The 26,304-nt window shown below is 49.3% G+C and overlaps 1 protein-coding gene across 2 annotated transcripts in view; it reads left to right on the top strand.

Annotated features, from left to right (window-relative positions):
* Positions 1–26,304, top strand: part of Ntn1 (netrin 1) — a 191,299-nt gene that overhangs the window by 137,240 nt on the left and 27,755 nt on the right. For both annotated transcript variants that reach the window (XM_029483604.1, XM_029483605.1), the window contains exons 4-5: positions 2,298–2,447; positions 5,968–6,021. In XM_029483604.1, coding sequence (XP_029339464.1) covers positions 2,298–2,447; positions 5,968–6,021 — 204 coding nt within the window. The remainder of the gene's footprint in view (positions 1–2,297; positions 2,448–5,967; positions 6,022–26,304) is intronic.

Here is a 26,304-nt window from a genome sequence, read left to right as displayed (position 1 = left end):
ATATCAGAATCCCAAAGAAGTAGGCTCTAATGCCAGTGAAGGAATAGACTCCTCTCAGGGCTCCAGATCCTTCCCCAGTCTCACCAGTCTGTTGCCCTGTCCTCTGACAATCAGACTGTTCTCACAGGGTTTGTGTATGAGAATGTGGGTGTGCTGGTGTGGTCTGTTGGAGTCTTGATTGGTACACCTCTGCTGGCTCTGTTGGTGGCATGGCCTGGATGTGATCTGGCTTGGAATCTTCGGTGACCAACCAAGTAAACTTTTGTGACCTTCTAAGGATCCAGAAGTTACTGGCACACAGTTGAAATCCATCAGCATCCAAGGAGGATGGTCATGGTGTGAATTTTATTGCGGGTGGGGGGGGGAGGGGGGAAGAGGGCTTGCAGAGCAGGCCAGGAGAGGTCAGCTGGCACAAGAATCTGGCGTCCCTATATATGCCTATGCCCACATCTGTGGCTCACGACTGTGCGATCCCATGCTGTGGCCTCTATTCACACATGACCAACTGAGAGGCACGCCCATATCACTTCTACTGCAGAGAAAAGTCAAAGGTCTTTTGCAGCCAGCTCACTGTCATCCTTTCTTTCCACAGGTCATCAAGACTAAATCTCATTTTTAAAAGGGGTACAGACTTGGATTTAGGGTATGCCAATGAAGACAATGTCTCAGCAGAGACATTTTCCCATCTACAATGGCATTAGCTACTTTTTCCCATGCTAGTGACAAGGTAGCTCAAGGGAAGATGACGTTTGTCTCACACTCTTAGAGGGTCTTCCTCCAAGATGGCAGAGGTGACCTCAGGCTATGCAGGATGCGCTTGAGCTTGAGACAGCTTGTTTGTGTGGAATGAGCCAGGAAGCAGAGAAAACCGGAACCAGGGGCAGATATAGCCATATAAGGCCCACCCCTGGTGACCTACTTTCCACCATCTACAGCCTTCACAATCACACCACAAGCCATGTAACAAATGCTCCAAAACATGGAAGATCTATAAGGGATATTTCAGCCTCAAAATGTAAGAAGGGGTAAGATGGGAACTGCCCCAGTGCTTCTCAGAGACACTATGTCATAGGAGCCAGCAAGCTGCCAGCCCTCCAGGCCCCTTCTGTCCTCCGGCCCAGACCCTTCCTCATCCTGGTGTTTCCCCATGTTTCTGCATGTTCTGACACCACTGGGGCGAACATGTGTTCACATTGCTCTCCTTTCTGAGCGCCGTAGACAGGCTGGCTCTATGCACACATTTCCCCGAGTCGCCTCCACGGCCCCTCCCAGACTGGAGGCCTAGGGAGAGGCTGCCTCTCAGGCGGGGCCAAGTGTACTGAGGAGGGGCTTTTTACTTTAGCTCTTTTGGGATCTCAGTTCTCACTTATTTTCCTAGATATTTTTTGTCCCCTTTGGGGACAGAAACAAAGCAGCATGTGGCATGAATTGAAATGACTACAGATTGCCGTTACTGGGGCGCCCTGCCCTCCTGGGCTTCCTGCAGCAGGAACAGGCACAACACTGCTTCCTTTACCCAATTCCTTCCCCAGCGAAGCCACTGCTCAGGCACAGATGACTTGATGGTCTCTGCCTGCAGGGGCAGATGTTGCTTGGAGCCTCATGGTGGTGGCAGAGAGCTCCCCCAAAGGGAACACAGTGAGGGAGCTTTGGGATGTTTTCACCAGAGCTTACTCTTCAAAACCAGGAGGGTCATATGTTCATGCAGTGGCCTCTGGCCTTGATTCATTCCCAGTTTAACCCAGGAGGCCCCTAGGGGGTTCACTAGTTCAACAGTTACTCATCTAGTTGGGGTTTGAAGGTTAAGTGTTAGAGTGATCCAGAAGTCTGGGATCTGGGCATGTGGCTGCTGAGCAAGTGGCAGTTATCCTAGGCACCTCCTCCCTTTGCCTCCCTCTGGCCAGCATCCCTGAACTTCATCAGCTCCAAACCCTCTTCCACCTAGGAACCCACAGAGAAATCTGGAGGAGAAGCCAGTACCTCTACCCTTCAGTGCCGCCCCCCCTTTTCCACTGCTTGACATCATAATTAAGTGTTTGCCCTCCTTCTTTCTGGGCTCTGGAGGGACTCCCTGGCTCCCCTCTCCTATTCCTCAAGCAAGCCTTTGAAGTAGGTCCATTTTGATTTGGGTGGTAGGTAGGCAACCCATCTCAGAACCCCTAGAACGTGTGAGCTTGGTTAGGCCTACCTGTTCTTTTTCATTTTTTTTTTCCTCTCTGGGGTAGAGACCATGGGACAGCCCTGGGCAGGAAGGGCACTGACAGCCTCTCTGATCCTTCTGTTTTATGTTCACACAGCCTGTGATTGCCACCCTGTGGGTGCCGCTGGCAAGACCTGCAATCAAACCACTGGCCAGTGTCCCTGCAAGGACGGCGTGACGGGCATCACCTGCAACCGCTGTGCCAAAGGCTACCAGCAGAGCCGCTCCCCCATCGCCCCTTGCATCAGTATGTGTATCTTCTTCTCCCATCTGCTTGAGGGGGATGGGGGAGGGACCCTGTAGGGGCAGGTTTCTCACGTCCAGTGGGGTTTAGCCATCACCAATGGAGACATCTCTTCATTCACTGGTGTTCAGTAAGATCCGGTGACTCCAGGAGACTCCAGGCCTGGAAATACCTTCAGAAGCAGCTATGTGCATTAAAGCCAGACTGCCCATAGCTCTCAGTCCTACAAACACTGAGTTACTGGCTCCAGGCTGGACAGCAAGACTCCTCTCCAGCATGAGCCTGACCCCTACGTGCTACTTTCACTCCAGACCCAGTGAGCATGGGGACCTGCCACAGCTTCAGATTCAGAAAAGAGCAGACGGAAGCCTTAGGCCTTTGAGAGAAGCTACTCAGATGCTTGCGCATGGCCCCTGTGGCCCCTATGAAGGGTTAATGGAGCAGTGAAGTAGAGGTCCCAAAGAGATGTTATATAAAGAGGGTCGGCACTCAGGCCTTGGCTCTGCAGCATCTCTGTATTTTGCATCTGATGGGTCATGATGCTGTGACCATGGGCAGAAAGTGAGCTCTGGCTAGCAAGTCAGGCCTAACCCAGGTCCAGCCTCATTCTGGTGATTCCTTGGCTAGGGCTATCCAAACCAAGAAGGGATGCCCGGGGCAGAGGAGCAGGAGAAAGTCTCAGCACACAAGCTAGAGTCCAAGGAACCAAGTAGATTCTCTAGAGAGCCAGCTTGGCGTGCTCCACCCAGGGAACTGGCTGTAGGCTGCCCCCCCCCCCCCAGCACAGTGCCTTGTACCTTTTTAATGATTTAAACAAAAATCAAAGGAAGGATACTATTTCAAAACACAATAAAAAGCATATGAAGTCACGGGCCATGGTGGTGTGAACTTGTAATCCCAGCACTTGGGAGGCAGAGGCAAGAAGATGGAAGGTTTGAAGCTAGCCTGGGCTACATACTGAGGCCCCTGTGTTAAGTTTTTACAAAAGAAGAAAAAGACACATTGTCTGCAGCTGCTTTTGTGGAATGGCCTAACTGCAGCAGAGACTATAACCCACAAAGCCTGAAATAGTTACTACTTGGCCCTTTTCAGAAGTCAGTCAGTCTCAATTTCTGAGGTTCTCAGAGTCCCTTAGTCGTCTCCATGAATGATTAGTGATGGGGACTCAGAACTGGCTGAGAGTTGTGGGGCCAGTGCCTGGAGTCCCTTCATGCCAGGAGCCATCTCTGATTCCTAGATGTTCCTCACAGAAGTCATAGTCATCCCTGCCTCAAATAGGTGGGAACCTTAGACAGCCCACATCTCTCCTGCCCCACGACCTGTGCTTGTCTGTCTGCCCCATGACCTGTGCTTGTCTGTCTGTCCCACTACCTGTGGGCTTTGCTTCCAGAACAGGTCAGCTCTGGTTCTGACAGCAGTTCTGAGCAGTTTATGAATCAGGAGTCTCTGTCGGAGTGTCCCCGTGGGTATACTGTCAGCAGATGACTCAGTGTTAGTGTCAGGCACTTGTGATGTCTTCTCAGGGTACAGCAGGTGGAAAGGGTGCATAGAATGGGGATTATTCAGTGGAAGTGTTCATGCCTAGGACACCCCAGGCCTTGAGTTCACCCCAGTGAAAGGAAAAGAAATCCTTCCCACTATGGCAACCAAACACCAGTCTCACGGCCTATAGAAACCCTTTTCTCTGCGCACCCATAAAGCTATGAGAGAAACACTTAGAAAGTCAGGTGCCACGCATATTTGGGCCTCTGGGGAACCTGTTCTGTCAGTGAGTAGCGTCTCCCCCCCCCCCCCCTTCAGGTTGCTCGGAATGGTGAGTACTAATCCCTCAAGGACTTTTCAAAGCCAGTGCCTGGGCCCTCTTACATGCTCTGTTTTTTTCTGACTTGCTTTGGAAAAGGGAGGGTTGATGGCCAGTACAAAAATCTCCCCCACCCCCACCCCCACCCCCTGAGACAGTAGATCTGGGCTCCATTCTAGGAGGCCCCATGTGTTTGTATGGCCACTGCTTAGAAAGCTTGTGCCCTGTTTTGTCCCAGCTCGGGGAGCCATGGGCCTTGCGTGTGCACCCCCACTTCAGACAAGAAGTTTAGGTATCCTGTGTGCCCCATGGCCATTAGCATGAATACCCATTTGCAGACCTGCAGTATCAGAGCAGGCCATTTGGGTATGGCTTCCTAAGAGTTTCTGCTGGGACCAACCTAGCCTTTTAGGGCTAAGGAAGGGCCTGGTCCTAGGCCCAGCTTCCCAATGAGCTGCTGTGACTGAACACCTGAGATGTGTGCATAAAGTCACTGAGTGCAAATCTGCTCTGCACTGTGGGCTGTCCTTTGCCTTTGCTTCCTAAAGACACAAAGCCTGGTTCCTCTAGGAGACACAGAGCTCTTAAGGGGCAAGCCTCAGGTTCTAGGTGTCTAGAATCCAACGTCACAGGAAAGACACCAGAGTCAGATGGTGGCTACAGACAGGATTGGAGGTCACTCACCCACAGCTGTGTGCTCCTTCCCCTAGAGCATTGGCTCTCAACCTTCCTAATGCTGTGACCCTTTAATACAGTTCCCCGTGTTGTGATGACCCCAACCATAACATTAGTTTGTTGCTACTTCATAACTGTACTTCTGCTGCTGTTATGAATCATCGTATGATATGCAGGCTATCTAATATGCAACCCCTGTGGAGTCACAACCCACAAATTGAGAATGCCTGCCCTAGAGGGACTTTGGACCCATGGTTTGGTCTTGTCTAGAAAGAGGAAGCCCACACTTTTGATAGTGCGTGGTTGAACCCGTGGAGCTGACTGGCTTAACCTCCTCACCTTGTGGGAACACAAGGAAGAGTACAGGAAGGGATGAGCAGCTAGGCTAGGTTGAAGAGGACGGTCAAAATGGAGGCCATGCCTTTATGAGCCCTGCCTCCTTCAGTCACATTCCAATGTAACAACTAACAAAAGGCCTTAGCCCATGTGAAGAGAGCCCTGGGCAACCAGGACCAGGCTGCAGCTACCAAGGGCAGGTCCCCAGACCCTCACACACCATTTCTGCTTCTAGATCCTTCTCATCTGTGGAGTCAATGTTGTAGATGAACAAGGCTCAGCAGTCATATTACGATGTGCAGAGAGCCTGAGGAACCCCAGGGCGGGGCCCAGCTGAGGACCCTTGGACAGTAGCACTAACATGAACATCATGTCACATCCTGGATACAAGATCAGCCCTGAGGACCGCCAGCCCCTCCCGCTGCCCCTACTCCTGACCCTCCCTAACAGACAGGACTCATGATATCCCTTCCCAGTGAGGACAGGAGAACATATTGACATGCCCAGGATCCCTGGGACCCTGCTGCCAGCTTCCCTGTGTCCCTTTCTCTCCCTTTTTGTTCCTTTGGGCTGAGCTATGGAGTGGGTATGGGCGAGGGAGGCTAAGCAGCGGGAAGTGTTTTCACTGAGAGCCTTATCTTTCCAAGGACCAAAAATAATGTCTTTTTCCCCCCTCATTTGTCTCTCTCCCCTTTTCTGAACCTCATGAAGAGATTCCTGTGGCGCCACCCACCACTGCAGCCAGCAGCGTGGAGGAGCCGGAAGGTGAGACTATCAATCCCTTTAGCGTTTTGCTTGTTACGTTGGCTGTATAGTAGGGACATGGGGTGACCCTCCCCCTCACACTGACAGCTAGGCTCTGTTTTGTATGCGTGGTCTCCTCAGCTGCTCTGAAGAGGGAACCACCAGGCACTTCATTATAACTCTGCTCTTAAGAATAAAGGTAGAGGACGTCTTAAGAGAGCTGAGGGCCAAGAACGCTGAAAGTGGGATTCTCCCTCCTCGCCCTTGGAGGTTAAGTTGCCAGAACCTCACAAATCCTGGGCCAAGGGCTCCTCGCCTTCCTGAGGTTTGGGGAGAGCAAGGGTGTACAGTATGGGGGTTGAGAGGAAGGAGTTCCTGGGCACTGCATCACGGTCAGAATTCAGGAGCTCTGAGACCCAACTGGGAAGATCATCTCATGTTCACATTCACCTATTGCATGAAGACCCAGCCTCTCCTTCATGACAAAGGTAGGTGCCAGCCACAGCTGCTGGCAGGGTCAGTGATGGGTTCCCCATAGCAGCCGAAGCTGTGTTCACATTACAGATGCCACAAGATGCCGTGTGTGCCCCTGGCGGCTATCTGAGTTCCTATATCCACTGATAGATGCTCTTCTGCTGTCATTAGGAAAGCACACATGTGAAAAGTTGCATCCCACCAACCTGGGAGAGTTCAGATAACTGGACTTCAGTAGTGTTTTCCTATGCACTGATAGATGCTCCTTGCCTTAGGATGGGGTGGCATCCTGGATAAGAGTATTGTAAGTGAGAAATACTATAAAATGTAATAAATATAACACCCAGTCCTCACATAGCTGATCAATGAACTATCCCGGGGTGAGTGAGCATAGCTCCCTGATGCCACCCCGCATCACAAGAGAGGGAACAGATCTAACCTCATCTGTTCACAATGCGTTCAAAGCACGGCTTCTACTTGATGCATGCTGTTTTCACACCATAGAAAACCATGACTGTTTTAGTGTCAAAAAATACTGTTCTGAGAAAGGGTCCGCTGTGCTTCTTGATAGAGGAGAGGTTTCACATCCCTGGTTCAGGATACACAGGAAGCTCAGAGCCCCACAGGATGTGTGCCCTGTTAGGACCACACCTGGAGACACCGCTCCCAGGGTAGGAGTGGTAATGAATGGCAGAATGACATGAAGGTCCCCATGTCAGGCTGGGAATTCTACTTTCTCTAGGTGTCTCTCTAGGGAGCTGGGGGTGAGCTTGGACACTCAGGTGGTCACCTGACTCTGGATCTAGGGGAGAACTGGCTGTATGCTGGAAGCTTGAGAGAAAACAGATTGAGGGCTTGACATCTATAGCCACAGCAGGCTGCACTTAGGAAGACACATGCTGGGACATTCTGGAATCATACTGGGAACAGTCCAAGATAACCCAGTCCTGTGCTGTTAGTCGAGGCTTCTAGTAGCTTTGATTGAACCTCTGGTGGGAGAAGGGTAACAAGGACCAGGGAGGGGTCGCCATCACAGGTGCCTGGGTGCTAGATGCCAGACTACAGGCTGAAATCTCTGTCTCACCGCCCTTTCACAGCCTCATCCCAGAGGCCGGAAGCTGATTGTTTTCTATACTGAGTTTTTAAAATTAAAAATCTGTTCTCCCCAGCTTCTTAAGAGGCAGGGGGATCATGTGTTTACAAGTCTGAGGACAAGATGGGCAACACAGAGAGACCCTGTCTCATGAAAACCGCACACAAAAGAATTCTTCGCTCTGGCTGAAGACAAGGATACTTTCAAAACAAAACAAAACACAGTTGTTTTTTTTTTTTTTCCCCTTTTTTGGATTAAAAATTAAGTCAGGTACTGAGTTCACTTGAGCACATGATCTCCCGGCTGGTTTAATCTCTAGCATCAATTAATTAATTAATTAATTAATAAAGATTAGGGGATAATAAGTTTTGAACTTGGAAGATATACAGTGGGCACTGGATTATTTTTTATGTTTGTGTATATTTGGGTGTTCATATGTGTGTTGGAGGGTATGTATGTGTGTGCTTTCATGTTGTATGGAGGCTCAAAGTTGGCCACAGGTGTCTTTTCAACTGTTCTACACTGTATCTTTTGAGACAGGGTCTCTCTCTTGTTGTACTCAGAGCTTTCCAGTTCTGGCTAGTCTAGCGAGCCAGTTTTCCTGGCATCCCCCATCTCTGCCTTCTGAGGGCTGGCATGACAGGCAGCTTTTTTCCATGTCTGCCCAACTGTCATATGGTTCTGGGTATCTGAACTCTAAGGCTGTTCTACGTTGAGCCATCTCCTCAGCTACAGAATTTCAATTCTCTTTTAAAAGAGTTTTGTCTATCTGTGTGTGTGTGTGTGTGTGTGTGTGTGTGTGTGTGTGCACCTGCCATCAGAGTCTAGAGCAAGGCACTCACAATTGGACCCTGTGGCATTGGTTGTAAACTGCCTAAAGTAGGTGCCCGCATTCCACTTGGGTCCTCTGGAAGAGCAGCGTATGCTTTTAACCACTGAGACATTTCTTCAGCCCCCAAATTTGATTTTTTTTCTACCGTGATGACTTGGTAGTCATCTGACTACCCGTGATACACCTGAGTCAACTCATGTGGATGGAGTGTGCAGGAGCAGGGTATGTACACAGTTTGCCCTAGGCCAAGATGGACTTTAATGGGCTGTCTGTCTCCCGGAAGTTTTTCTGGACCTTGCAAGTTGACTTTGGGTTTTTTGTAATTACTTTTGTTTTGTTTTTGTTTGTTTGTTTTTGTTTGTTTTTTTAACATTCTAACACAAATGGGCAAATTGAAGTAGAGGGACCTCATGAAGCATCAGAAGGTTCTTGGCTTTAAGGCACAAAGACTAAAACAGCTGTGGTGCTGTAGAATCAAGTCTGAGGCCAGGGCAATGCTCCACTCCAGTCCTCCCTCTGAGCCACTCCCCGCCCCCACCGCTAAACTCCAGTAGACAGCTTAGCAGCCGTCCCTTAGCTAATTACCTTTTCTGACTCCTTTGGGTTTTGTGACTGTGGTTTCTTCATTTAGAGCCATAGCAGATATGACTGAAAGTGAACCACTCCGATGCTTTTCCTGAAGAGGGAGTGGGAAAGCAGGTCATCTGGGACTTGGAGCAATGCCTAAAGCCTCAACCTAGTCATTGTAGCCTGCCCTAGCAGGCTCTGCCAAGCAGACGCCATTGCTAAGACTATAGGCTTTTGTGATGACCAAGATGACCTCTCACACAGAGCCTGGCTGGCTAAGCCGAGACGTTGAGCGGGAGGCTGGGAGGCACTTCAGAAGTGGGGTCCTGGAGCTGGGCATTTCCAAACTGTGCATGGGCACAGTGAGTGAAGACCCTTCCAGACCACCTGTGGAAACCGTGCGTCCACATCGTGGAGGGAAATTAATAAGCCATGGGTTTATTCTCTAAGCTGAGGGATGAAAGGTCACCCTGAACTCAAGCCCTTGCAGAGCCAGCTTCCTGGGAGAAGGTTCTTTACTGCTCCTAGGCAGGGTGACAAGGACTAAGTGGTCTGTAGCAGGGAAGACCAGGAAGAGAGATAGAGACAGCCTGGGACACATCTAGTAACTAGGTAGAGGGTGGAGGGACCTCCACTCCTGTGGCTGGAAGAGGAACAGCTGACGGGTGGCAGCTCTAAGCAGTTTTTGACCTGCGGTGATTTGCTTTTATAGGGTCACTTGGGTGAGTGGGAGGAGCTTGGGTTTGGAGTTAGTCATTGGCCAGGATGCTCAATTGCTGCTAGCACAGGTTCTCCCCCATTAAACAGGAAGGGGCGGGTCCTGCACTCTTTCCCTAGTGCCCCTGGGCAGGAAGGGCCCTTTGCTCCTGCTAGAGCTTCCTCTTCTGCAGAAACACCTGCTCACTCTCCTGCGGCCTCTGACAGGCAGCCTCACCTGTCATTCTTCTTGAGGCATGTGGGCCATGATGGTAGACACGCCTTGCCTTGGCTCATGTGCAGGGCGCATTGCTTCCTTGGAGGACCAGCCTTCCTGTGACTAGCTTCAGGATACCCCATTGGGATTCCTTAAGAGTTGAGTAGGAAAGAGACGTGCAGGGCTGGCTCAAGAGCCCATGAGAGCCCACCGTACCCAGGCTGTGGCCCTTCCCTCAGAGCTGCTAAAACCCATAACATAACGTGGAAGGGTAACCTTTGCTGGCCTCCCTCATTTCCAAGGCTCAGCCACCTTGTGGCAGCTAGCCCTGTCCGGTCCAGGAGTGAGGAGCTAGCTACCCCCTGGCTTCCCCACCTCTCAACAGTGGTCTTGGGATGTTCCCCAGATTCCTTTTCATCGCTTTCACCACGCATAGGGTCCTCTGTGGGCTTTTTGCTACTACTTCAGTGGCTCTGCGGTGGAGCCGAGTGGGTACCATGTAGCCTTTCAGGAGAGCCCAGAGAGACTTTATAGCTGGGGTGCTGGAGGAGACAGCCCTCAATGCTAACAGGTATGCAGTGTGGGCCAGCCTGGGTCAGAGACACAGGACCCCACTGATCTAATCTCTTGCCATTTCTTTCTCTATATAACTTATACCGAGAATCCTGTTGCAAGGGATTGTGGTAGGATTATACTGCAGGCACCACCGATTCAAGGGTAGATGCCCAATAGGAATTAAAAACCACAAAAACAGCTGGGTTTGGAGGCATAGGCCTGTAATCCTGCTACCTGGGAGTGTGAGACAGGAGGATCACAACTGAAAATCTGCTTGGTCCATAGAGCAAGGTCAAAGCCAGTTTGGACAAATGAGGGAGATCCTGTCTCAAACTACGAATGTGAACAGTGAGCCGAGCATAAGGCACAGCGGTAGGATACTTGCTCGAGGCCCTGGTTTCCTTCCCCAGTGCAGAAAACAGAAGCAAAAATCCCAGTACAGGGCATGGAGGTAGAGGTGGGGCTGCTCCATTTCTGTCACTCTTCTGTCCAGCCTGGTGGTACTGGGGCAGAGCTCTACCATTTTGGTAATACTGGAACAGAATTTTAATTGTAGTAAGAGAATGCCAAGCAAAAATAAGTGAAGCAATAAAATTGTGGAATGGATGTTTGGAGCAGAAATCGAGGGGCAGAAGGAAATGGGGGTTCATGGCATGTTAGGGAGAGCAAGACCCAAACTTAAAAATGTCAGCTCTCCCAGAAGTGAGCCATAGATTTAGCATAACTCTGGCCACAGCCTCCATTAGATGGGGCAGGATTCTAAAGTTATGCCAGAAGAAAAAAAAAAATCAGTGTGTTGTAAGAAAAGCCAAAATGTTGTTGTTTTTTTAAAGGTGACTAATGAGGGTAATTAGTTCTACTGGATATTCTAAAATATTGTAAGCAGGGCGTTTAAACGTGGCCTAGGAATGGAGAGGTGCCCAGAGGGACTTGGTACCAGGACAGTGTGTGACTACAGATGAGAGAAGCAAGCGCTGCTGGGAAAACTGGCTGTTTACATACCAACAAGCTTAGAGTCCCAGCTCCTGCAGGATAGCACCAGTCTGTAATAACCTAAAATAAGATATATGTATCCACATGTCTGTATGACATAGCCACACACATGTATCCATTCATCAGTGTGATCTCAGGACAAAGAAGTTATCCAAGATAGGACACAAAAACCCACGAATCGTAAAGGGAAGGGCTTTGTAGCTCTAAATGGAAAACTCCGGTACTTCAGAAATCTCTCTAAGCAAAAATAAAAGGCAAACTTGAAGCTAAGAAAGCTATTGTGGGGGTCGGGATGGGATAGGGGGTTTTCGGAGGGGAAACCAGGAAAGGAGATAACATTTGAAATGTAAATAATGAAAATAGCTAATAAAAGTGATTATATCAAAAAAAAGGAAAGCTATTGTATTGTGGCTGACAAATGGTCAAAATCCTCAATAAATGATAAGCATTTATGACTCAACAAGAGATCCTAATATGAAATTGAATTGTAGAAGTGAACCAGAAACTCAGAGGATTTGTACAATGAGCACAGGAAGTATTCTGCTTATATGACAGAGTTACCAAAACAACCATCTTAAAAACTTTCCAGATTTAGTACTCATGTGCGTGGGATACTAGGGGTTCGAATCTAGGATCCTGCACATTTGAGGAGAACACTCTACCAATAAGCTATCTCCCTAGCCTTTTTTCTTTACTTTTTTAAGATTTAATTTTCAAAATAATTTCCATTGATATGTGTGAGTTTATATGCACCATGTGTGTAAGAACCTCCTGAAGCCAGAGGAGGGCAACAGATCCGTTGGGGCGTGGTTGTTAGCCACCGTGTGGATGCTGGTTTCCTGGGACTCTATAAGAGTAGCAAGTGCATTTAACCACTGAGTCATCTCCAGACACTCACCCCTTTTTAGTTTGAGATAGGGTCTGACTAATTGCCCAGTCTGGCCTTGAACTTTTTTATTCTGATTTCATCACCTGAATAGCTGGGATTATCGGCCCAACACACCAGACCTGCAAGATCTGACACGATTTAGTAGGTAAAAAGCAATCCCCAGCCTTGAGAAGGGCTGGAGAGACAGGCACTAGAACACTTACGACTGGGTGAGTAGCCTGTACCTTTTAGGAAGGGAGATTGGACATCACATGATCCTTGAGACAGATCTCTGAGCTGTGGGCTCACGGCTGCCTAAGGAAACATTGGTGTTTAGTCGAGTTGGCGCCAAAGATGATGATTGCCACATTGTTGGTAGTAACCAAAGAGTGGCCTACATGTCTATTGTGTTTTTGGAGACAGAGTTTTGCTGTGTGTCCCTGGCTGGCCTGGAACTCAACTGGAGACATAGATGAGGTTGGCCTTGAACTTGGAGTAGTCTTTCTGTGTCTGTCTTCCTTAGCACTGGGACTTCAGGTATATGCCAGTGCACGCAGCTTGAAGCAGCCAGCAGTTACTCAGTGTAGTCTGCCTGTAGGACATGTGAATGGAGAGATCCTTGTGTCCGCTGCGAGTGACAGAGGCAATCTGTGCAGCAGACTGTATGTAGAGAGCCAAGCCATCCTTGGTGCAGAGATTGGTTTATAGAGTGTTTTGATTAAATCGTTTCATTATGTCTGTGTATCTCACTGCTTCTCAACCAGGGGCTCTTCTATCCCCAGGGGACATTTGGCACTGTCTGGAGACAGTTTCAATTGTCACAACTGGGGGTAGGGCGCCACAGGCATCTCATGGATGCAGGCTGCCAGACACCCCACATGCGTGGGACAGCCCCACAACAAAGAGTTAGCAGTCCCGTAAGGCCAACAGCACCAGGCTTCAGAAAGCCGCTATATTTATATAGTATAAGCCCCATGTGTTCTCTGCAAATTTGTTGAGGGAGGCCAGTCTTCCTGGACGGAGTGCTCACTCATTAGCTATACAGCCCACTGCAGGGATGGGGCTGAGGAGTGGGAAAGGCCAGGCTGTTAAGCCAGCAGACATTTTTGTGGGATTGTGTTTAGCTGTTTGCCTGATCTGGTTTTTTTTTTTTTTTCCATGCTAAAATTCATCTTTAAAAAAAAAGTTGTCTTGGGTTTCACTATAAATTGATGTACCTCAAATTAATGTGATTTAACTCATTAAACATCTTTTTTACATTTATTTATTTATTTACCATGGCAAGAGCGTGGAGGTCAAAGGACAGTTTCACAAGTTAGCTCTTTCCTTTTGCCCGGTGGGTCCTTGAGATTGAACCCGGGTCATCAAGCTTCACCCTCTCCCTAGCCTTTGCTAGACGTTTTATGCTGAGAAATTTCACTGATGCAGCAGGAATGGTAAAGAGCAGGGTTCTCGTCGCCTAGGTTAATAAACTCCATTCTGTTGTTTGTTTCAGCCTCTCTTTGCTTTAACGTTCATATATATGCATATGTATTTATATTTGTAGTCTGGGATCACCCAAGGTCTTGTGCATGCCAAGCAAATGCTCTCCCCCTGGGCTACACCCTCATATGTAAATGCCTTTAAAAAAAAACATAGACATTACGCCAGCCCATCCCTAAACATTTCAGAACGCACCTCTGGAAAATAAGTGTCTGACACACAGCCCGTGTTCAGGAATTTCTTGGTTGTTCCCCCCCAATGTGTCGTGCAGCTGGGCTGCTTATGGCTTCTCCGTTAAATCATCCCATGATGGTGTGACCCACTTAACATTGCATTTAGAAAGGGTCCTGGGATGCCTTTCAAGAACATGGTGGATGGGAAGTGTCACCGCCAGGGAACGGTGCTGCCTATGTGGTGCCTGCTATCACTAGTGACCCCGTGAGCCCTTGAGGAGGAGGCCATGCTATGTCCAGCCTGAGCTCAGGGTAACCCCCCCTGGCTTTGGGGATGTGTGAGTTCTGACTTTCCCTCACAGGGGTACCTCAGAGAGAAATGTCCAGAGCTGCCTTGTGTCATCTTGGTGAGTGCAGAGGGGTTAGAAGATGAAAAGGATGAGCAGTTTTTTAAAAGGGCCATGCTTTTTAAAATGTGTTTTGTTTTGTTTTGTTTGTTTGTTTGTTTGAGGTGCTAGGGGTAGACCCCAGGGTTCCTTCCATTCTGGGCAAGCTCTCTAAACCATTCGTCATACTAGGGTTTCAGCCAGAGTGTTCACCCTCAGCAGAAACTGGCTTTGGGCTGGGGTGCTTGTGGTAGTGGTGGGGGCTGTCCATGACACAAGGTGTGGAGCTTTTCAGGCAAGTGATGATAATTGGTGTCCCCTTGGGACAAAGCAGCCCCTAGTTGAACATCACTGGGTTAAATCCAGATGTTGTGACATCAGCCCAGCTGCCAGAACTTCCCAGGTAAGAGAACCAGAGATAGAGCGAAGGAGAAGGAGCTTTGGGTCTCTTCCACTAGCCAGTGTGTCTTGCCCTCTACCCCCCTGGCTTGAGGCCAGACTAATCCCATATGTATTATGGGATGTATTATGTATTGGGTTGAACTTTGTGGACTTACAGTGCCTACAGGACACTGTTGGGGACCTTCAAGAGGCAATTTGATGTGGACGGCTATTGAGTGGCCTGGATGGGTCTTTTCTCTTTCCTTCTCCCTCTCTAGCTGCCCTCTCTAATTATTCTCTACTTTGTCTTCTCTCTCTCTCTCTCTCTCTCTCTCACACACACACACACACACACACACACACACACACACACACACACACACACACACACACATACACACACATACACACACTCTCTCTCTCTGTCTCTCCTTCCCTCCCTCCCTCTTCCCCTTTTTCTCCCTGCCCCCCCCCATCTCCCTGTCCACTGCCTTCCTTTGCTTTCCCTGGATCCCTCTCCCTCCCTGCTCTCCCTTCTTGAGCCTGCACAGAGGGCAGGGTGGAGGTCAGGCTGGGCCTAAGCAATGTTAAAAAGCATCTGTCCCCACCCCTGCTGCCAGGGATCCCTGTCACCCTAAGCAGCACAGAGCAATCACCCTATTGTTCTTCTGTCTCTGGGCTTTTGCATGTGGAGCTATCCCCAGCCTGGAGAAGGACAAAGGGATGAGTTGGGAGGTCAGAGGAGCAAGTGGGATAGAATATTTTAGTCCTTCGTGGGGCGTTCTTCTCTCTAGGACCCGAGGGGGATGCATAATGAGGCAAATGACAGGTGTCAAGGAAAGAAAGAGGATAGGAGGCTCTGGTACCACACCCCACATCCAACATCCCAGGGATCTTATGGCAGGGGTTGATGGGCGCTGTGCAGGTTTCAGAGCTTGGCTGACCTGGGGAAGATGATAGAGCATCTTGGGGTGTGCCAGCTCCTACCTCTGCCCTGAACTCCCAGGCTTCTTGTGAATACTGGGCTAAGCTGTTGCTGTCAGTGTTGTCCCTCAGAACCCCAACAGCCATTAAAGTGGAGTGGGTGAGTAAAACCCCCTCCAGCCCTGAGACTGGAGCATAGCACTCATGTTGACTTCTTTGACTAAATACACTCTCAGATGTCAAACCACCTGCCTTAGTTAGAGTTTTATTGCTGTGAAGAGGCACCATGGCCACCAAGACTCTTGTAAAGGAAAACATTTAATTGGGGCTGGCTTACAGCTTCAGAGGTTTAATCCATTATCATTATGGTGGGAAGCTTGGCAACATCCAGGCAGAGATGGTGCTGGAGGAGCCAAGAGTTCTACATCTTGATCTGCAGGCAGCCAGGAGGGCACTTCTTCTGCAGGCAGCAGAGGGGGACCGTGTCTCACAGGCAGCCAAGAGAAGTCTCATTCCACAGTGGGCAGAGCTTGCTTGAGCACTAGGAGACCTCAAGCCCATGCCCACAGTGACACACTTCCTCCAACAAGGCCACATCTACTCCAACAAGGTTGTACCTCCTAATACTGCCACTCCCTATGGCCAAGCATTGAAACACATGAGTCTATGGGGGCTAAACCTATTCAAACCTCTATACCACCCCAGACTTAATGGTTCTAACAATCACCATTAGAGCCATCAAATCCACCCTTAAGAACCTGGCTATGAACAGGTCAGTGATATGGCTTCCACATTTGATAGATGGAAAGCTGTGTCCTAGAGGAGGGCGAAGACTTGTTCTAGGTCACATGGGAGATTGACAGTTTACAGTCAGCCTGGTTTCCTTGCAGTGAATGACACACACACACACCCACACCCCCACACACACACACACTGGAGGGAGATCCGTAATTCATGGACTATTCGAGACAATGTGTTTCCAAGAAAGCAGCACAAAGATTTTTTTAAAGTTATACTTTTTTTGTCTTTCTTATTTTTATTTTATGTACAGGAGTGCTTTGTTTGCATGTATGAATGTGCCAAATGCCTGGTCAGAAGAGCACACTGGATCCCCTGGAACTGGAGTTGTAGATAATTGTGAGCTGCCATGTGGGTGCTGGGAACTGAACCCTGGTGTTCTGCCAGAGCAGCTAGTGTTCTTGACTACTGAGTCATCTCTCCAGCATATATTAAGGGTTTTCTTAAAAGCCTCACTGGCCCAGGCTCCACAAGACAAAACCACTTTCCCTCCCCGCCTTAGCAGGTGGGATAACTCATAGTTTCCATAGTATTTATAATGCCCCAGTTTGGGATCAGAGAAAGGAAAAAGAACCTTTAGCTGCATCTCCTTCGGTCGCAGGGTTGGTGGGTAGATTCACCTGAGCATCTTAAAGCTTCACAGAATCTCTCCATCATCACCAGACAGAGAAACCTCAAGGAAGCCTTGTGGGGCCGGGTAACCCAGCATTGGCTTCACTCTGGACTTCATGTCTGCCCTTTGTCCTGGATGTGGTGGGAGTTTTATTGTATGTTCAAAAGGTGATATGATGCCAGCCATTTCTTTAGGTTATTTGGGGTCAAGTATCTTGAGTTAGGTTCTCTAGAACCTCGGGGGCCTAAGACAGGGGTTGCTATTGAAGTCGTTTACTGAGGGGTACTCCCAGGCAAGGAAGACAAGAGGGTATAGGGCTAAAACCCCTTCAGAACTCCGAGGAGGCAATCCAGTGGGCGAAGATACCATAGATAAGGCAGAAGCCAGGACACTACACTTCTAACATCAGCTGACGATTGGCTTGTGGACTCCCTACTGGAACTGGACCGAAGCTTGTGACTGCCCAGATACTGCCCGGCAAATCAGTGCGCATCAGCCAAAGGCTGCAAGCATGCGTGATTTGCAGCCAGTACCTGCGGTAGCTGGGATGGGTGTGGTGGGCTAATAAGGAGGTCAGAGCAGGGCATCTACCACATTTGCTACCTCAGCCCTCTGTGACCATGGGTTTGGAGTGTGTGGATTCAACCAACCGTAGATTTAAAAAAAACAAAACAAAACACCCAAACTGCATTATCTGTACTGAACTTGTCCTAACCTTTTCCCTTGTCTTCCCATGAATACAGTCTAGTAACTGCTCAACATTTGCATTACATCAGGCACTATGAGCTAGAGATGATTTAAAATATGTGTGAGGATGTGGGTAGGTCCTCTCCATGGCTCCACCACACTGTCTAAGTATCCTCAGCTCTTGGTCCCTGTCAGGGGTCCTGGACTCCTCCAATTTTGAGGGCCAAGTAATTTAGAAGGTTTTGTTTGGGCCCAGGCATGGGTTTCTCTTTTGGCCAGTCCCTAGCAGTTCTCTACTGCAGAAAGTCTCGGCTGTTCTCTGGGGTCCTGGTGCCCTTCTCACAGCTAACTAACTGGACACTCAGACATCTCGCGGCTCATCTCTGCCATGCACACCACGGCTGCTGCCACCGCTGCCGCCGCCACAGCCGCTGCCTATTGATCAGGTATGCGTGACAATAAACCTCTTGCAGTCCAGGGATTGCTTGCTCATGCAACAGCCATCACCCACAGGTGTCTCTAGTTGGATGATTTCTCTCTGGCAGTGAGTCCATTGTATGGCTCTGCCATCCCTTGGGGCCGCCGAGTCACTGCTGGGAAGCCCCTGGGTGATTTCTGTGGCCTAGAAGTGCTCAGAATCACCTGTGCTCCTGTCTCTTTGGTTAGAACCCAATCACATGACCATACCTAACCACAAGGGGTACTGGGTAATGCAAGCCATATTCATGCATACATGGAGAATGACATAGTGGTTGGTTACCACATCTAGTTTGCACATAAATCATTTGGAACGCACTGCTGACTTCTGGTGCATCTGTGGCCACCTGTCATTGTGATGCTGTAGTTATTGGCATCAGAAAGCCAGGCCATTTTTCTGTGTAGGAAGCAGTTTAGCTCAGTCTTACCCAGCAGTGTGCTTCCTGCCTGACAGCTGCCTGGAGTTTAGGTACAGGGAAACAGAGCAAGAGTGCTACCAGGCTCCAAGGCATGACCTCATCTATACTGGCTTAACCAGCTGAGCTGGCCAGCCAGCCAGCCGAGGTGATGCTCCAGGGCTACCATCCCCTTCTTTCACGGCTTCCCAGGGAGCCCAGCTCAGCTCATCTGAATCCCCCTTTGGCGTTGACAGCAATTCCAGTTTGTGTCCACTGTTGGCTCTCGCTGGAGAAGTGTGCAGAGAGCCAACTGAATCCCTGTTGGGACAGCTTTGTTTTCCCGGCTGAACACAAAATCCCCTGTTCACTGGGAGATCTGACAAGGAGACCCTGTGGGGCAGGCCGGTGGGAGCAGATACCAGTGAATACAGCACCACGAATAGCTTCAGCTTATTAAAGGCGAATACACGGGATAACTCTGCCCGCCGAGGGGGAGATAGAATGGGGGCACAGAGCTGTTACAGTGGATTAGCAGCCGCAGACAGACGGAGGCAGGTGCAGCCTTTTCTGCAATTTGGAAAGGCTTAGGAAATACAGAGCCTGTGCTGTGAATCCTTCTCTTGGCCTCACTTGGGCTACAGGCTGGAAAGTGTGGGGTTTCTTGTTCAGCCTGGCTTGGGAGTAGATTTTTATATTTCCCCTTGTTCACTCATCAACTCCCAGAATTCCTTGGGGGTTCTGAGGAGGCTGTGCACTTGTCTGCTTATTCAATTTCTGCCTGTTCATGGGTAACAGAGCTGAGTAGACACAGCACTGTGGCTCCCAGGGACCCTTTGAGCTGTGCTGTGTGAGGAAGACATCTAAGAACAGTGAATGGTTCCAATTCCATTTTTTAACTGTTAGCCAAACTCCAGATCCACAGATACTGATGTCACCTCCTGTGGCCTGACGGGCATTGCTGAGAGCCTGCTGGGTCTTCGCTGCTTTAGAAATGAAGCCTCAGGTCCAGGGGGGCTTGCTGATCTTCCAGATGGGCTGCTGTTTCCCAGTGGCACAGATGGCAAATAAGAGAGGAAGATATCCTGGTCCCTGGGTATCCAGGCCCTGAGGTTATTAGAGTCTGCAAATGCTTAAGTCCTTTCCATAAGCTAGTGGAGTGTTTACATGGAATCGTCTTACATCTTTCCATATACTGTAACTCATCTCTTAATAGCACATGTCTAGAATGACACACATGCTGTTTATACATAGTTTTTTATTTAATTTTTAAATTATGACGGTGTATGTGCCTGTGTGTGTATATGTGTCTAGGTGTATGCACATGTGAGTGCAGTACTTGTAAAGGCCAGAAGAGGGCATCAGATTCCCTGGAGCTGGAGTTAACAGGAAAGGTGGGTGCTGGGACCTGAGCTTAGGTCCTCCAGAATAGCCACAAGCACTCGTACTCACTGAGCCAGCTCTTTCAAGAGTGGTTTTCTTTAGAGAATGATGATAGAAAAATGTCAATGTTTAAGACACATACCCCTTTTTCTAAAATATTTTTCTCTATGGTTTGTTTAGTTTGTATAGGCAGAGCCTGTGGTTGATGGAGGGCTGATTGAAATAGAATCGGTAACAAGATTGGTAATTTGGAGTCTTCAAGAAAGAAAGAAAAAAGCCAACCTCTAAAACAGTGGTTCAAGACCCCCTTGGTGATTGAACAACCCTTTTATAGGAATTGCCTAAGACCATCAGAAAACACAGATATTTACATTATGGTCCATAACAGTAACAAAATTCATTATGAAGTAGCAACAATAATAATTTTATGGCTGGGAGTCCCCACAGCATGAGGAACCATATTAAAGAGTCACAGCATGAGGAAGGTTGAGAAGCACTGCTTTAAATGACTGACCCTAGGGGACAGAATTGGAATCTTGGAAACATCTTAGGAGGCTTCTTAGCTTGTATGCAGATCTTTGTCTCTGCATCGTTTCCTCCTGTGATGGGCACCCACCTGCATCTCTCCTGGAGGACACCCTCACCAGCTGGGTAGCTCATCACAAGCAGAGGGAAGCTCTGTCTATACTCTCCAGGGTTTGCGGAACTGTTGGCCTGGTGAGAGTCTTGGATTTTGAGGCTAATGAGAGGTTTCTGAATGAGTGAGCATGTCTCTGGGAGGAAGGAGAGAGGATGTGTGGATCAACCCTCAGAAACTCCAGAAAGCTCAGCTACCATGCGGGGAGGCACCTGAGACCAGACAGCTCTGAGGGAGCCCTGTGAATGTGTCCTGGGGGTGGGGTGGGGTGGGGTGGGGAGCTCTAGGTATTTGCTCTCCAGCTCCCAATAGAAGCTGGTGTTCGTGGGTACCAGCCTCCGCCATCCATATCCCCACTCCCAGCTAAGTGAAAGTTATGTGGTGTTTTTGTCCACCAGAATTGTTCTAGATCCTAAGAGGCCTGCCCAGAAACTGCCCAGCAGGCAGTTCAGGGGTGCTCATGGGCATCACAAATTTGAAGCCAACCTGGGCAAAACCAGTTTTAAAATGAAATATCAAAGGGTTTGGTTGAAGTTTAGCAGACAAGCACTTTCCTAATGCATATGAGATCCTGGATTTGCTTTGCAGTTTGTTGTTTGTTTGTTTGTTTGTTTGTAATGAGGGTCTTGAGCGTCTATGGATCTTGGGACCTGAAGATGTTCTTGGAGCCTTTGTCTCTCCCCTAGATACTGGGGTAACTCTGTATAGACCCCAGGATACTATGCTCAAAATTTGGCAGTAAAATTGTTTTTAGTCATTGTAAGAATAATTAATTAATGTTTCATTCATAATTAAACTATGATGACCTGAGGGGCTTCTCCTGTGGGTCGCACCTCTGCCTCTTAGGAAGCTTTTACCATTCACTGCTCCTCCCCAGAGAACTGAGGGAAACAGCTGAGTGGTTCCCGGTGTGCGCTGGCTTCCGGTCAAGGAATCTGAGGCTGTTTCCCACTGGGCGGGCCCAGCTAGCCACCAGGTGAAGAGGAGGGAGGGCTTTGTTCCATCCTCACAGAAACAGCCGAGGAACAGGAGGCTGCATGAGCCTAGACAGACAGTACGGGGGTTCTAACTGCAGAGCTGGGTGTATGGGGGTTCACCCTAAGTCTGTATCAGCGGTACCAGAAGCAGAGGCTCTTCCTACAGAAGCCTGGAGGGCTTTCCTGTTGGTTCAGTGCATGGGTTGGTATAGGCCGTTCCAAACGGTGGACCTAAGACCATCCAGAGGTTACAGAAGTCAGATGAGGCTCAGCCAAGAACCATCCTAGCCTACCCTTGGACCAGTCGTCAACTTCAGCTCACACCAGAGGCAACAGGAAAGCCAGGGCAGGCCTGCTGCTGGTATCATGAGATCTCCTTTAACTCTGCCAGAATATGTTTTGTGTCCTGTGTCTGTTCCAGCAGTCAGCAGAAAGTTACAGAACGGGTCACGAATGGCAAGAATATGTCTGCTTACCCCCTAAACATCAAGGAGTACCTTATCGTGGCACACGCCTTTAATCCTAGCACTTGGGAGGCAGAGGCAGGTAGATTTCTGAGTTCGAGGCCAGCCTGGTCTACAAAGTGAGTTCCAGGACAGCCAGGGCTACACAGAAAAACCCTGTCTCGAAAAAACCAAACCAACCAAACAAACAAACAAAAAACAAAGCAAAAAAACAACAACAACAACAACAAAGGAGTTCCCTCTGGAGTTCCAGGTCCCAGATGGTGCTTTGGGTCTTAGATAAGGTCCAAGCTGTGGTTGGCCAGGCACAGGGGTGGGGGTGGGGGGTGATGATAATCTGTGCTTCCTCTGTCACTCCTCGTTTTATTTCCTGGAGATACGTTGTTTACCACAAGCCTTTCAACGGGGGAACCCCAAGAATCTTGGGATCTTGTATTTCTTCCTTGCTTCTTTCTGTTCTTTTTTTTTTTTTTTTTTCCTGTCTGAGTTCTCTTTTAGCCCTGGGGCCAGAAGTCATCTGTCATTTTGATAGAGGATTTTAGAAATAGTTTGGGGAAAAGGAATTTCCTCCCTGAGTCCAACATCACTTCAAATACAGCAGACTGAATATGGCCTCATTTCCCAAAGGCATGGCTCACGGCCGGAAGGGCAGCATGCACAGAGGAGGCAGTATTTAGGGAAGGGTTTGACAGAAGGGACAAAAGATACAACAGCAGCCATGTAGAGGTTCTTCTCAGATCCCTTTAAGACTGGGCAGCCTCTGCACTGGACAGGGGCATTTAGGAGTACATGCTCAAGTAGTCCTCAGGGTGTCTGTGTCTTTGGACAGAGAGATCTGCCTTAGTTCCAGGGGGTGGCTGATACAGAGCTTTTTTGGCCTCTGTCTCCTCATGGGTGACGGTCAAGGCAGCCAATACTGGTTCTTCTACTTCTTGGTGGTACGGGTCACACGGAGAGCAAGTTGCAGCCATCCTGGTTTTGCCTACCACATCCAGGCATTCTTACTACCTGGGTTGGGTACCATTACTGCTCCAAGACTGAGGCAGTTTCTGCAGGTGGGGTGCAGGGCAACCCTGAGGTCTGCAGAGATCTTCATGCCATCTCCTTTGCATAATCAACATTGGCTTTTTGTTGTTGTTGGTTTTTCGAGACAGGGTTTCTCTGTATAGTCCTGGTTGTCCTGAAACTCACTTTGTAGACCAGGCTGGCCTTGAACTCAGAAATCTGCCTGCCTCTGCCTCCCGAGTGCTGGGATTAAAGGTGTGCGCCACCATGCCGACATTGGCTGGGGACCTGCAGGAGGACAGCCGAGGGTCAAGAGAAAATTCTGGATGTCTGGGAGCTGGTTTAGCCAGCCAAGGTGTCCTTTCTCCAGTCAGGAGGGCGTTTTTGCAACCCCAGAGGCTCTGGGCAAGAGGCTCTAATCTAATTACATGCTTTATTTGAGCCAATTTGTTTTCCAATCCATCTTGTTCAGCAAGAAGAAAGAGCATGCTGGGGACTCATTTGCACCCTCTTGTTCCAAGGGAAAAAAGAGGGGCTGCTCCCTCCTGTGGTCAGTCCAGCCCCTGACCTCTTCTAGCCTGGAACCCCACCCCCAGTCAGGCTCGCAGAACTTACAAGGGAGAGGCCTGGGGCCGCCCTCAACGGATGTTTGTACCACTTCCTTAAGCCCAGCGTACCTCTGTCTTTCCCTTTTGGGGGGAGGTCCCAGTGTGTTCTGGAAGACTGAGGCACGGTATATCCTGAGCTCAAGTAGCCTGGACTGGGGCTGCTCATCCCTAGGGGGTTCCCCTGCACAGACCTCCCATCTCAGGAGTGAGAGCTGCCTGCCGAGTCCAAGGGCTGGTATTTAAAATCTGCAAATATATTTTCTTAAGAAGGTGCTGGATTTTGGATCCGTGTTATTAAAGTCCAAATAAAACACCAGAGCCCATCCAAGCTCCCAGGATAGGGAAGATTTATCGGCTCCCACCCTCCTCCTCAGGCACTGCTCCATGTGTGCCAAGCCTCACTTTTATGTACTGCGGTGTTTCCCAAATTGCCTCTTTCCACCCTTTGGAATCTCGTTTCCAGCCTTCACTTTTCTAGGTTGCCCCAGACTGGCTGCTTCCTGTGGGTTCTGATCCTGAGCCTAGTAACTTCCGCGCTTGGACTAAGGCAAGCAGGACCTAGGGTCTTAGCCTACCACATGCAGTGGCAGCCTGGCCTGTTCAGCAAATACCTGCAGAGAGCCTGTTGAGTAGCCTGGTCCTGGGGACCCAGCACACGGCCTCTGACTTCAGACAGGAGCAGAGACAGATAAAAGATAAACCGAGAGTCCTCTCCTTGCAGTGTGGGGGATGCCCTGAGGACAGCAATCCTCTAAAAACAGGGGGACAGGCAGAGGTCAGCCATAACTTCAGAGAGTCAAGGACATATTTGAGCGAGACATATCTTCAGGCTTAAACAGAAATTGGATGTGACAGAAATACAGTAAAGTTGGGTTTCTCTCACGGGTCTTTGCGGTAGAGTAAGAATCATGAGTGCTTCTGTGATCCTGGTGCTGATTACATGTCAAGCCCCATCTTACCAGGATTGTAAAAGATGACAGCCGTAGCTCCATCGACCTAAGTCAGGAATCCGGACCTGTAAGGCACAGTGCTGTGTTGAAGGACATCCAGTTGTGTGGGGCCCCAGTGCCAGCAGTCTCCAGGCTGTCAGCTCCTTTGCACTCTCCCTCAACATCCCGTTTCCTGCAGTGTTCCCAGCAGCTAAGACTGAAGTGACAAGTTGCCTTCTGAAGTCCCACTGAAGCCACCTGCTCCCCTCCCACGCCCCAACGCACCACACCCTAAAGACACTACAGTGCCCTGTACAGAGGCTAGAGGCAGTCTTTCTAGGTGGTAGCCTGTGTCTCTGAAAGCGTCTAGGCCTCCTGACTCCTGTGTATCCCCTCTCACCTCCATCCCAGTGCCAGTGTGCACATTATGATCAGGGTGCTCCCAAGGCTGAAGAACTAGCCAGATACCTTATGGGCAGCCAGCAGGTCACTATCACGATCGTGGAACCTAGGTTAGTAACTCTGCTCGTCTGAGTAGGCTTGCTCACTGCAGCTAGCTTATTTTACACTTGGTAATAAACCCCATGCCAAGTTCTGGGGCACTGAGGTCTGCTTTCTAGGAAGAGGACCAGACCATTCCAGACTGTGAAATGCATACTAAGATCTGAGAAGGTTCTCCGCTCAGAGGAAGGCTGCCCAGCACATGAGAAGGAACAGGCTCATTTGAGTTCCAATGGAGATGCAGGTATAGATGCTGAGCCTATGCAGGCCAGTTATACAGTTGGTTCTCTCATACCCACAGGCATTGCTCACCCCAAACTCCCGGGTGGGTCTCCCAGGCCACCTTTAGCCCAATGGTCCCTTCCAACAGTCTGTCTCTGCCCTCCACTGTCATTCCTGCCAGAATCCAGCAGCGTGTTGCTGACACTGTCGTTGCTGTTACCCCTGTTCATGGATGGAGACATGGATGCACAGAATGGTCAAGGGCCCCAGACCAGAAGTCATACTTGTAGGACTATTTTAACTGACAGTAATGGTTCTTGCTAGAGCCACAATTCAGTTGCTTCCACTTAAAGCCTTGGTTTCCAGAGTGAGTACCTGGCATGGGGAGCCACATGGACAGCCTAGAAGAGGGGCCTTTACTGTTTGGAACACAGGTTTTTAGGAAGAAGGGAGCTTAGATACTCGGGAGAGTATGACAGATCTATGGGAACCTTGCCTGGTGTATAAGGTTGGTTTTTTGTTTGGTTGGTTTTTTTAAGATTTATTTTATATATGTGAGTACAGTCAATGTCTTTAGACACACCACAAGAGGGCATCAGATCCCATTACAGATGGTTGTGAGCCACCATGTGGATGCTGGGAATTGAACTCAGGACCTCTAGAAGAGCAGTCAGTGCTCTTAACCGCTGAGCCATCTCTCCAGCCCCAAGGACCGGTGTATAAGGTTTTATTGCATGGCTTTCCATGAAAAGTATGAAGAAGGCCAGGTCCTAGGTACCTTATACAGTTGCATGTATCCTCCAGGAGCTGCCTCTGCCCCTTTTAGCACATGAAGTGTTCTGTCAGATGGTGGCCACTTCTGGGGAAGAGGCAGAAGGAAAGGGCAGGGCTTTCCTGAGAGTATCAGGTCGGGGTGATGTGTCAGCCTGCTGTCTCAACCAGCTGATTCCCCATATTCATTGTATGA

This window comes from Mus caroli, chromosome 11 (genome assembly GCF_900094665.2).
Source record: "Mus caroli chromosome 11, CAROLI_EIJ_v1.1, whole genome shotgun sequence".
Lineage (NCBI taxonomy): Eukaryota > Metazoa > Chordata > Mammalia > Rodentia > Muridae > Mus > Mus caroli.
This window is presented reverse-complemented; position numbering and strand designations above follow the sequence as displayed.